This window comes from Mus caroli, chromosome 18 (genome assembly GCF_900094665.2).
Source record: "Mus caroli chromosome 18, CAROLI_EIJ_v1.1, whole genome shotgun sequence".
Lineage (NCBI taxonomy): Eukaryota > Metazoa > Chordata > Mammalia > Rodentia > Muridae > Mus > Mus caroli.
In genome coordinates this window covers 19,221,007-19,232,496 of record NC_034587.1, presented here as the reverse complement: position 1 = coordinate 19,232,496, position 11,490 = coordinate 19,221,007, and the positions used below count along the sequence as shown (strand labels likewise).

The window sequence follows — 11,490 nt, the reverse complement described above, 5'->3', positions numbered from 1 at the left end:
AAAGAAAAAAAAAGAAATGCAGGGGAAAGAGAGAAAGAAAAAAACAGAGAGAGAGAGAGAGAGAGAGAGAGAGAGAGAGAGAGAGAGAGAGAGAGAGAGAGAGAGAGAGAGAAGAGTGGAAAAAAGAAGACAAGGAGAAAGTAAAGAGGAGAGAAAAGTGAGAGAAGAAAAGAGAGAGGTGAGAAGACAAAGGAATAAGAGAGTGAAATGCGGGCTGAGCACTCCTTTTTATGGTCTTCACTGATGCTAGGTAACTGTGGAGGAGTTTAATCTGAAGGTCAGAAGCTTGGGCCATTGTTTACATGACTATTGACCATGCTTCTCTTTTGGGGGCTGTGGGAGGTGGTACCTTAGGCAGGGGCCGGAGTTCCAGGAGCATGAGGGAATGCCTACCATGTCATGTAGGTGAATTATGAGGTCAGGGTTCAGGCCTCAGCTTGACTGGAGACCAGCCTGCATTTCCCCACCCACCTCCACTTCTGTGTTTGCCAGGCATTGGTATAGCCTCACAGGAGACAGCTATATCAGGGTCCTTTCAGCAAACTCTTGCTGGAATGTGCAATAGTGTCTGCGTTTGGTGGCTGATTATGGGATGGATCCCCAGGTGGGGTAGCCTCTGGATGGTCCAAAGAAATGTGACACTCTGAAAAGATGCTAAGCTACATTTTCCCAAAGAGTATTGAGATAAAAAAAAAAAAAGAATAAGAGAATGATCAATGTGATGGACACAAAGGAAACACATTTTCCAAGCAGCTGGGAAGTAGTCATAAAATGTTGAATTATCTATTATCAAGAGTGTGATGAATTTTTAAATTAAATTTACAGAGCATGAAGAGGTGTCTGTAGAACAAACTTGGTTCCATTTGCCCAAGTGAGGTCTCAGATGGAACCTTCCTGTTGCAGAGGACCAGACAACCTCACTCTCATTTATAGACAGGAAAAAATCTCATTCTTTGGCCAATGCATCTGAGCAACAAAAATGGAGTTAGGAGCCAGGCATGGTGGGTGTGTCTATAATTATACTTAGGAAGTTGAGGCTGGAGGGTCGCCATCAGTTTGATGTACAATAGAATTTATAGCAAAATCATACCTTAATAAAGACAGACAAAAGGGGTTGGGGCCATTTCTTAGTCAGTGCGACCCTGGCCTGAGTTCACCTCCTAAGTATCTTGACTACTTCTCCCAGAGTCTGCAGAAGATGGAGATACATCAGTTTATACTGGACTAAGGTTATTAATTCATCTTACTTAGGAATGTTAGATGGAAAAATCTGACAAGACCACTTAATGTGCCATTGAGAGAGCCTATATATGGAAACTGGTTGTATTTTGAACAAATGCACAGGCAGAGAAAACAGATGCGTGCATGTAGTCCAGAGACCCTTAGATTGCAATGCCTCTTAAGCACTAGACAATAAAAAGGAAATGAAGAGTATTAAAGTCCACCATGCAAACATTAGTTTAAAACATCCATAAGTACCTTTGAATTCTGGGCCTCCTATTCTATCCTACATATGACACCATAGATTATCCAGATTTCAGGCCATACTGTTTCATTTCCCTTACTTCACTACATTGAAATCTTAATTCCACTTCATCAGAACATTATAGAAATTGATTAGCATTCACAAAATGAGGCTAAGCATGGCAGTCAAGAAGTTTTCGGAATGAGTCACTCTGATCTTTATTTGCCTGGCACTGAATGAAGCAAAGCAAGTGTTTTGACTACAATAGCAACTGCCTGCTTGCTGCCTATCAAACCCTAATTCTACAAAGGACAACATATCTTTAACAAGATGTTTAGATAGATGATCAATATGTCCTCTTAAATTAGTATCGGCTTGTTATTTGGTCCTTTGACTATCCACAGAGATGAACATATGTGTCTGTATATGAATTAAAAAGGAAACAATGCCACACTCAAAATGAACACAGAGAGTAATATATGTTCAGGGTATGCTCAAAGCCAACTAAAACACACCAAATTAGTGACCCTAATAAATTATGAAAGAACATCCAAATATTCAAAAGCAAGCAGTATATAAGATGTTTGAAATGTGCAGAAAAATATAATTTAGGATTGTTCCACTTTTATTACTATAATTTAAATGTATTAAAGTAGTCCTCATAGTATAGTTTATAGGCAACAAATAAGTGGTTCAAACTCAGCTCTCCCACCCATGAGCTCTCTGCACTGACACTGAGAATCATCTCTAAGCCTGAATCATCTATGAAGTCAGGACAGCAACCTGATGTCATAAGTTGGGTGTACATATTAAATAAAACATGGTACAGGAAGTGCTTCACCTGGCTTCATGTCTGAAATACACTTTCTATGCTCAAAAATGTTAACCAATGTGAGTTATAAAACTGCCAATATACACACATAAACAATGAACACTTAGGTGTGAATAAACAGATAGATCATTTTATGGAGAATGAGCTCATGGAAGAGGATATGATTTCATTAAGATATTTAAAATATCAATATACAGTTCCTCAAATATACATAATCTAGATTTGTGTGTGTGTGTGTGCACATGTGCGCACACTAAGGAGGAAGACAACCAATCAGGGAGATAAAAAGGACAAGAGAGGGTAAGAAAGGAGTGAATATGAATTTAATACATGAAAAGTCACAATGAAACCTACTCTTTTGTATGCTTTAAATGAATGCAATACTAAGATTTTAAAGGCTGCAGATGAGGCAAAAAAATTGAGACTAGTGAATAGCTTCATCCTGCAACAGTAAAACAAAAGGCAACAGCGTTGGCATCACTTCCTTGTTCTCCAAGGAGAACTGAGATGGGGGTATCATACTGCTCTCATTGAAACTACAAGTGCTTTGTCTCCTGTGCTAGACTAGTGGTTGTTATTGGCATGTACCTTTTGGATTCCTCAGAGTGACAGCCCTTCAAGTCAGCACTTTGGTGGAGTTTCCTGAGCTTCTTCTCTGCCCTTCTGCAACCTCCAGTCCTCCTGGAGCATGGCAGGCTTCGAATCACTGAGGTGCATAAGGATGAGTGGGTTTTATGATGAGCAAGCCTTAATGATGCAGTGGGAACATCAATCACTCTTTATACAAGATTCCAGCTTTCAGAAACGGAAACTAGAAAATGAGGTTTCAATGAGGAAAGTGACCTGCTTTTGTTTTGTTTTGTTTGTTGTTTTTTGTTTGTTGTTTTTTGTTTTTTTGTTTTTTGTTTTTTGTTTTTGTTTTTGTTTCTGTTTTGCTGTTTGTTTTGTTTTGTTTTTCCCACAGGAGCAGCTCACACTGGTTTTCAGGAATGAGTTCTTCAGTATTTGGGGTGGGGCATTAATTACATGCAAAGATGTGATATCTTCGTTAAGGGATAATTAAATATGTGTTTTATGTTAATTACTAAAAAGTGATTTGGGAGTGATTTTCTAGTTAATAAATTGTTTTGTCTGTTGTTTTAAATTTCCTATTTTAATGTTTAGTTCACAGTGCTATGGATTGCATTAAATTCTTTCGTGCATGTGTTTATATGTGCTCATGTGCATGTGTACAAACAAGGGTAGAGGGCCGTGATTGATACTAGATGTCTTCTTTGCTCATTCTCTGCCTTGTTTCTTGAGGCTGGGTTTCTCCCTGAACCCAGATCTTACATTTCTAACTGGTCTAGTTAGTGAGCTTGCTTCTTTAGATCCCCCAACCCTGTCTTCATTGAGCTGGGCTTCCAGAAAGCTGTCACACTTATCAACCACTTGCATAGCTTCAGGATATCTACATGCTCATGTTGCTGAGCCATCTCCTCATTCCATTTGGGTTTATCTGGGTTACCTCTACTTGTTATAGTATCTACTAAGTTTATTTATTTATTTATTTATTTATTTATTTATTTATTTATTTATTTATTTATTTTACATCTTAATATCAGCTCCCCTTCCTCCCAGTATCCACTTAAGCAGAACCTTCTCCCATTCCTCCCTCTCTTTCTCCTTTGAAAAAGAGAAGTCCATCCTCCTGCACATCAGATAGTTGTAGGAGTAGGGTATCCTCTCCCACTGAAGCCAGACAAAACAGTCCATTTAGGTGAACAGGGTCCACAGGCAGGCAGGCAGGCAGGCAGGCAGGCAGGCAGGCAGGCAGGCAGGCAGGCAGGTAGACAACAGGTCCAGACAGCTTTGCTCCTGTTGTTTGGGACCAAACTGCTAATCAACTACATATGTACAAAGGGCCTAGGTCCAGCACGTGCTCACTCTTTGGTTGTTGATTCAGACTCTGGGAATGACCAAGGTTCCAGGTTAATTGACTCTGTTGGTGTTCTGGTAGAGTCTGTGTTCTCTTCTTATCCTTCAATCCATTCCCTAACTCTTCCAAAGATATCCAAGCTCTATCTAATGTTTGGCTGTGTTTTGCTGCATATCTTTCTACTGGCTGTTGGATGGAGACATACAGAGTACAGATATGCTAGGTTCCTGTCTGCAAGTATATTAGAGTATCATTAATAGTGTGAGGGACGGGTCTTAATTTGGAGCAGTCACTGGTTGGTCATTCCCTCTGTCTCTGCTCTATTTTTAACTCTACATATCTTGTAGGCAGAACATATTTTAGACTGAATGTTTTGTTGGTAGGTTTCTGTCCTTATTCCTCCACTGGGAGTGCTGCCTGACTACAGAAAGTAGCCCCTTCCAGATCCATATATACCACTGTTAAGAGTCTCAACTACAGTTGTCCCATAGACACACTGGGGCCTCTCCCCACATTCCAGGTCTCTGGCTCCTTCAAGAGATTGCCCACCCCATCTCCCACCCTCACTGATTTTCCTTCTCTCTGCCCTGATCTCCCTACTTTGAACTCATTGGTACAAGAGGCAACTTCTTGAATAAAGCATCAATGGCACATCACTAAGAACAACAATTAATAAATGGGACCTCATGAGACTGAAATACTTCTATAAGTTAAAGGATGCCATTGTTAGGACAAAATGACAGACTGTAGATTGGAAAAAGATCTTCACTGACCCTATATCTGACACAGGGCGAATACACAAAATTTATAAAGAACTCAAGAAGATTGACTAATAACCTAAATAATCCAATTAAAGAATGAAGTACAGAGCTAGACAGAATTCTCAGCAGAGAAAATTAGAATGTTCAAGAAGCACCTAAGGAAATATTCAACATCCTTAGTCATCAGAGAAATGTAAATCAAAATGACTCTGAGATTCTAGGTCTTATACTCATCAAAATGACTAAGATGAAAAACTCAAGGAACAACTCATGCTAGAGAAGATATGGAGCAAGGAAAATACTCCTCCACTGCTGATTGGAGTGCAAACTGTATAGCCACATTGGAAATCATTTTGGCAGTTTCTTAGAAACTTGAGAATTGTTCTACCTCATGACCCAGCTATACCACTCCTGGCCATATACCCAAAAAGATACCTCAGCATTCCTCAAGGAAACTTGCTCAACTATGCTCATAGCAGCTTTATTTGTAATAGCTACAATCTAGAAACAATCCAGCTGTCCCTCAACTGAAGAATGAATAAAGAAAATGTGGTTCATTTACACAATGGAATATGACTCACCCATTAAAAACAAGGGCATCATTAATTTTGCAAGCATAGGTAGAACTCAAAAATATCATCCTAAGTAATGAAACCCAGTCCTAAAAGGACATGCATGGTATGTAGTCACTTATAACTAGATATCAGCCATAAATTACAGGGCAACCACACTTTAATTAACATAGCCAAAAAAGTCAAATAACAAAGATGACCCAAGGGTGAATGATTGAATATTTCTCAGAAGGGGAAGCAAAATAGATATAAGAGGTGGATGGAGGAAGGTAATTGTGTGGGAGAGAGGCTGGAGAGGGGAATAGAGCAGGGTGTCTATCAGATGTAAGGGATTATTTTATTTGAACTTTTAAAGTTAGCATATCTATTAGATAATTTAAAGTACTAAGACAACTGTAGAAGAACATTTCATATGTCCTGAACATCATAGTGTGCTTCACTGTACCTATCCCTGACTTCTCCCAATGTCTGCAATGTTTTAGACGTGAATAAAGCCATCTACTTCAGCTACCCAAGTCGGCGACATAGTTGTACTTTGGTAAATATCCCTAAACCATGTGTAAACAAAATGATTTCCCACATCGAAGATGTGGAATCTAAAATACAGGAGCATTTGACACAAGTAAGTGATTTAAATTTGGGGGATAAATTATACACATATTAAGGGGTTGTTATTTAAGGACAATGGGGAATTATTTTGATAATTTCTATAAAATTCAGAATTGTAGCTTAGAGGATTATTTTGATTGTCTAGACATGTTTTTAACAGTCTTACTCCATAGTCTCACTCCAATAACCTTATTAAATAGTTTTTTCCTGTCTGTTTGTTCTTTAACATAAACAATCATGCTAATTTGTCATTTCCATCAGCCAACCTGACTAAAAGACAAATAGAATTCACACTGGAGAGTAGGGAGTCACAACAAGGATGAAATGATAAGTAAATTTGTAGTCTAAAAGGACAGTATGCCCTTTTAAATGAGTATTTCTTTAATAGATAAATGTACTAGGTCTGTTGATGAATATATAATGATGCTTTCTTGGTCATGTTAACCTGTCAAATTCTGCTTTTGTTGTTATAAAAAGAATTCCATACCAAACTCTCAGCAACTTGCGATCATTTCATTTAGTAATGACTTATTGAAAATTGACCAACTTCTCTTAGTTGTTACTAAGATGACATTCTGAAAAACTAACATACTTGTTTAGGCAGAGGAATGGACTTCCTACACATATGACTTTTCTGGATTTTTTTATTTTGGTTCCTGGATCTGACCTAGAGAATGTTCTGCTCTAGGAAGTCATCTTTTTTTGAGAGGCATTGGTTCGATGGTCAAGATCACAGGCTTTGAAGAGATATGTTGTATGACCTTAGGAGGGTGTGAGGAGACCCTGACAGCATGTTAGAGTGTCAGAATAGGAAGAATCCCAGAGCACACACATGAGCTATTACAACAAATAATTATATGCATTATTTTTGAATATTATTGTTCAATATTGCATGGCATCATCTCTTTTACCTATACACCTGCAAATCAGAATATACATTAGTACAATTGCAGATCACATGGCAATCAGATTTCTAGGTCTGGAATCATATAAAGAAATAGAACAGAAAGATATTTATTAATAGATGCTTCCCCTTCCATAGACACTAATTCTCAATTATCCATAAAACTTAAAATGGTAAAATCATATCTGTAGATGCCTTGACAAACCATTATGATAGTTACTATTTATTGTAATCTTAATGGAAAGCATACCAAATATTTTGCTGTATCATGTCTCTTAAACACATAGGATTTCTACTGAGTGTTCTTGTGAAGTGACACAAGGTAAAATATAGTTTAAATAATTTGGATTCTTGTTCAACTGGAATATTATTTGTTGCCATTATGTGACATGATACTAACCAAAAACGTCACCTAGAGGATTTACTTTGGCTCACAGTTTAAAGGATACACTTCATGATGGCAGGGTAGGCAAGACATCCATTAGGGAGTACCACCGTGATAGGAGAAAGCAGCTAGGTGCACATATAACCTCTTCACATCTTGGCAGGCAAACTAGGAAACACAGGCCCAATAGAACAGACACCACGGTCTACTTACTTCAGGGAATTCTCAGGTTCCAATGGTACCATTAGCTATACATATTGAGCCCATCAGAGGCATTTTAAGTTCAAGCCTTATGACCTTGGAAAGAAATAGCTTCAGAATGGATATTTGGTTATGTTTTCTGTATATTTTATTTCTCCACAGAGCAGAATTCATGGCAAATTATAGAAAAAAATTCCTGGATAATTTTCCATAAAAATCTACAATTCCTTTTTCCTTCTACATTTCTGTCCTGGCATGCCTAAGTTACAGTATTACTTAATTTAGAATGAACTGAGTCTAAATTTTTCTAAATTTTTCTCTTTGTTTAATATAAATCTTTAAGCTGCTACAATGATTAAAATGTTACAAAAATATATAGGAAACATCTGAAAATATTAAGATAATGCTGTTCAAAGTGAATATTAATATTCTTACCAATAAGCTGATAATAGAGTGATATAAAATTGTCCATATTTTGTATTAATCACTTTCTGTGATCTCATCAATCCTTATCTTAACCTTCCAAGATAGAAACTCAAGTACAGGTGAGGAAAATGACCTCAGAGGTCTATGTTCCTTAAGATCACATAGTCGGTGCAGAGTCCGCCTGTGGCCAAGTGTGTCTGGGGGCTACCCACATCCCTCCACGCTGGGCAGTGACATCTGTCCCTGGCAAGTGGCCAACAAAAAGGTTACAAAGCATGAATGTGAAGGTGCTTCCAATTCTACCTGGAAAAAATTAGCATCATTAATGATGTTTTTAACTCTGAAACCTCACATTTATTGACCGATTCTCTATGAACTCAATGAAGCTTTGAGTTCTCTCAATCTATGGTTACATTTATTTTATAATCTACGGACCTTCAAAATCTGACACAGCTATTGTTTCCTTTCTATCATTGGCATTTGCCTTCATCCATCTCTTAAAATCCACACCAAATGCTTTATATGCTTCTATGGATCTTTCTATTCTACTATCCTTCTGAAATGATCAAATACCAACTGAAAATCTCTTTGGTGACTCTGATTTCCACATCTACAGTTGAAATCCTCAATAATGTGGGAAAACATTCTAGAATAGTCCACTTTATAATATGGCATTCCACGGTGACAAAAATCAACCCCTGTGGTGTCTTTAAGGTTACTTTCTATTTTCATTGTCCATCAGAACTTCCTGTAGTAATCTATGGTGGTAATTCCAGCTCTTTGCTCAAAACTTCTTCTTTGCCTTTCATCATCAATTAACTCATTCCAATGAAAGTTGTAACAAAATGCCTCAAACTCTTGTTATATCACCCAAATACATCATTGAATATCACAAATATCTGCTCTTATACTGTAGATGGTTTTCTCTTCCAGCTCTGGCCACATCCTTGATGGTCCTCATCCTTTCTTCTGTAAGACTTCTTTCTTTCAGTTATGTCTTCTCATCTCCCACTCTTCATTGTCCTTATTTTTTTCAATCACTACTGTACCCATTTGAAATAAAGACTACTTTTATTTTGTTTATGTTTTAATGCAGAATCTCATATTATGTACTCCTTACCTGGCCTGGAATATGTTAGTTATACCAGACAAGCCTTGAAGTCACAGAAGTCTGTCTACCTCTACCTCCTCAGTGCTGGGACTAAGGTTGTGTGCCACAGCACACTGCCATGTTCTTTTAATGAACATTATAAGCCTATACTTAGATGTTTATTCTTTTCTCTTCCCATTCTAAACATTAGACTATCATTTCTCTAATCTCTCACCACCATTTGCTCATGTGCATGTTTTGGCAATCCAAATTTAGTCCATATTGTTATATTTTATGGTTAGCATCCTTTGGTAGCACATTAAGACTCAATGACTCTCTCTTGATAGCTGTGTAGGGATAAGAAACATTTAAGTGTTTAAGATTTAGAAGTACATGGGCTTTAAAGTGTGGAAAAAACTTATAATAATGAAAAGAAGTTGGCTTGACAAATATATATATGTGCATATATACGCATATATATGCGTATGTGTGTGTATGTGTGTGTGTATTATAAATAGATTATATACACATATTTGATGACACAATGGAAATATATTATGAGGCAAAAAACTGAATTTTATCAGTCAGTTTAAATTTAAGTTGTTTTAAAGTGAAGTTTACCAATTTTTTTTGAGATGTTTAAATTTTGATTTTTATTGGACTGTTTTGTTTTGACAGTTTGAAGCGTCTTTTGAAGAATGGTAAGAAACTTTAATGATTCTTTTATTTTTCTCTAAAATGTTGAACTTTCTGTACTTTGCAGTTCACCAGTTTTATTTGAGAATGAATGGAAAAATTGAAAGTCATATTTTACATTCTAAATATTAAAATACAGGGAAGGAAGTAGAGGAGTTGTAGGGGAGCGAAGGATGGATGGAATAGAGTTCTCATGTGAGAGTGAACATTGTCAGATTTCTGAAATCTAGCAAAAAGTTGACATCAACCAAGGAGAAAACCATTAAAGAACCATCCCACTGAGCTAGAACATTAAAGCAATAGAAAGAACCTGCTTTCCATTCCCTGTATCAGTGGTAGCCACGAAAGCAGTCCATACTTGTGCTGTGAATTCCTAGTGCCAGGGGAAATGAGTTTTTTTTTAAAGTGTCCATTTAGTGGTTCTGGCCATAAAACCGATTCCTATCACAGTGCTTGAAGGGTCTCCAGGCAGTGCATTCTACACTTGCCACAGTGGCCAAGGCAACAAACAATAACTAGAGCTAGCAACTGATAGATCAGAATCTCTGGGGAGAAACAGAGCTGGGCACAGAAATGCATGTGATTTACAGAATGAGCTTTCCCAAAATGTGCAAAGTTGGGGATTCTAGAAAGGGCAGATGTGAAGGTTAGGAGTAGGCTCATAATGACTGGTGATGCCTCTGTCCTGCTCTTCTGGTTGAATGGTGTTTACTCCATGGGTGGAAACCTTAGACAAAGGCAGGGTTGTAATCAGCCAAGATAAATATGAGAGTTCCACAAAACAGAGCCAGTTTGCTTAGTTGGGCAGAACTTTTCTTTCTTCTTGCTCTAACAAAAATATTAATAAAATAGGAAAGAGCTATAATATTGTAGAAATAAATCCTTTGTTGTGAACAATAGACTTACATGAAAATAGATTGAACCTTCTAATGAAAAGATAAATTATAAATTCTGTTGTATCATAAAATTTCTAGGAAATAAGAATTTGTAAATAAAAATACTGTTATAATGTTCTCTCAAGGTAGTTCAAGACATGTAATTGTTTTAAGTTTCTATCAATTTGAGTATAAATACTACTGGGTAATACAATTTTCTTCTATCAGTGCACTCTTCAGTAAGGTGACCATGTAAATGACATTTGATATTCCACAGAAATACTTTACCAATTTTTGTATAGCTAACTTTTAATGTATCTTTCTTTTACAAATTAATGTCATCTTCTTTTTTCTGTATGTGTAGGACTTCTGCCACAAAAGATAAACAGGGAGGTTTGGATGTGTCTGCTCCAGAGAAAAAAGTCCACCCAGAAAAAGGAAGGGGTAAATTTGCTTTTGATACTTAGAGATGTATAATTGTTTATAGGTCATTGACTTATTTAATATATTTCTGATATTGGCAATTATTATTCTTATTTTTTAAGCTGGTATATTTTATGTTATAGATTTTTTTTCACAATTTTTTTTGTTATGTATTTTCCTCAATTACATTTCCAATGCTATCCCAAAAGTCCCCCATACTCCCCCCCCCCACTTCCCTACCCACCCATTACCATTCTTTTGGCCCTGGCATTCCCCTGTATTGGGGCATATAAAGTTTGCAAGTCCAATGGGCCTCTCTTTCCAGTGATGGCC

At 37.0% G+C, this 11,490-nt stretch overlaps 1 protein-coding gene across 1 annotated transcript in view; it reads left to right on the top strand.

The window, feature by feature from the left end:
• LOC110285128 (coiled-coil domain-containing protein 178-like) overlaps positions 1 to 11,490 on the top strand; it is a 98,318-nt gene that overhangs the window by 30,082 nt on the left and 56,746 nt on the right. The window contains exons 7-9 of the mRNA XM_021151126.1: positions 6,031 to 6,170; positions 9,842 to 9,864; positions 11,099 to 11,178. Coding sequence (XP_021006785.1) covers positions 6,031 to 6,170; positions 9,842 to 9,864; positions 11,099 to 11,178 — 243 coding nt within the window. The remainder of the gene's footprint in view (positions 1 to 6,030; positions 6,171 to 9,841; positions 9,865 to 11,098; positions 11,179 to 11,490) is intronic.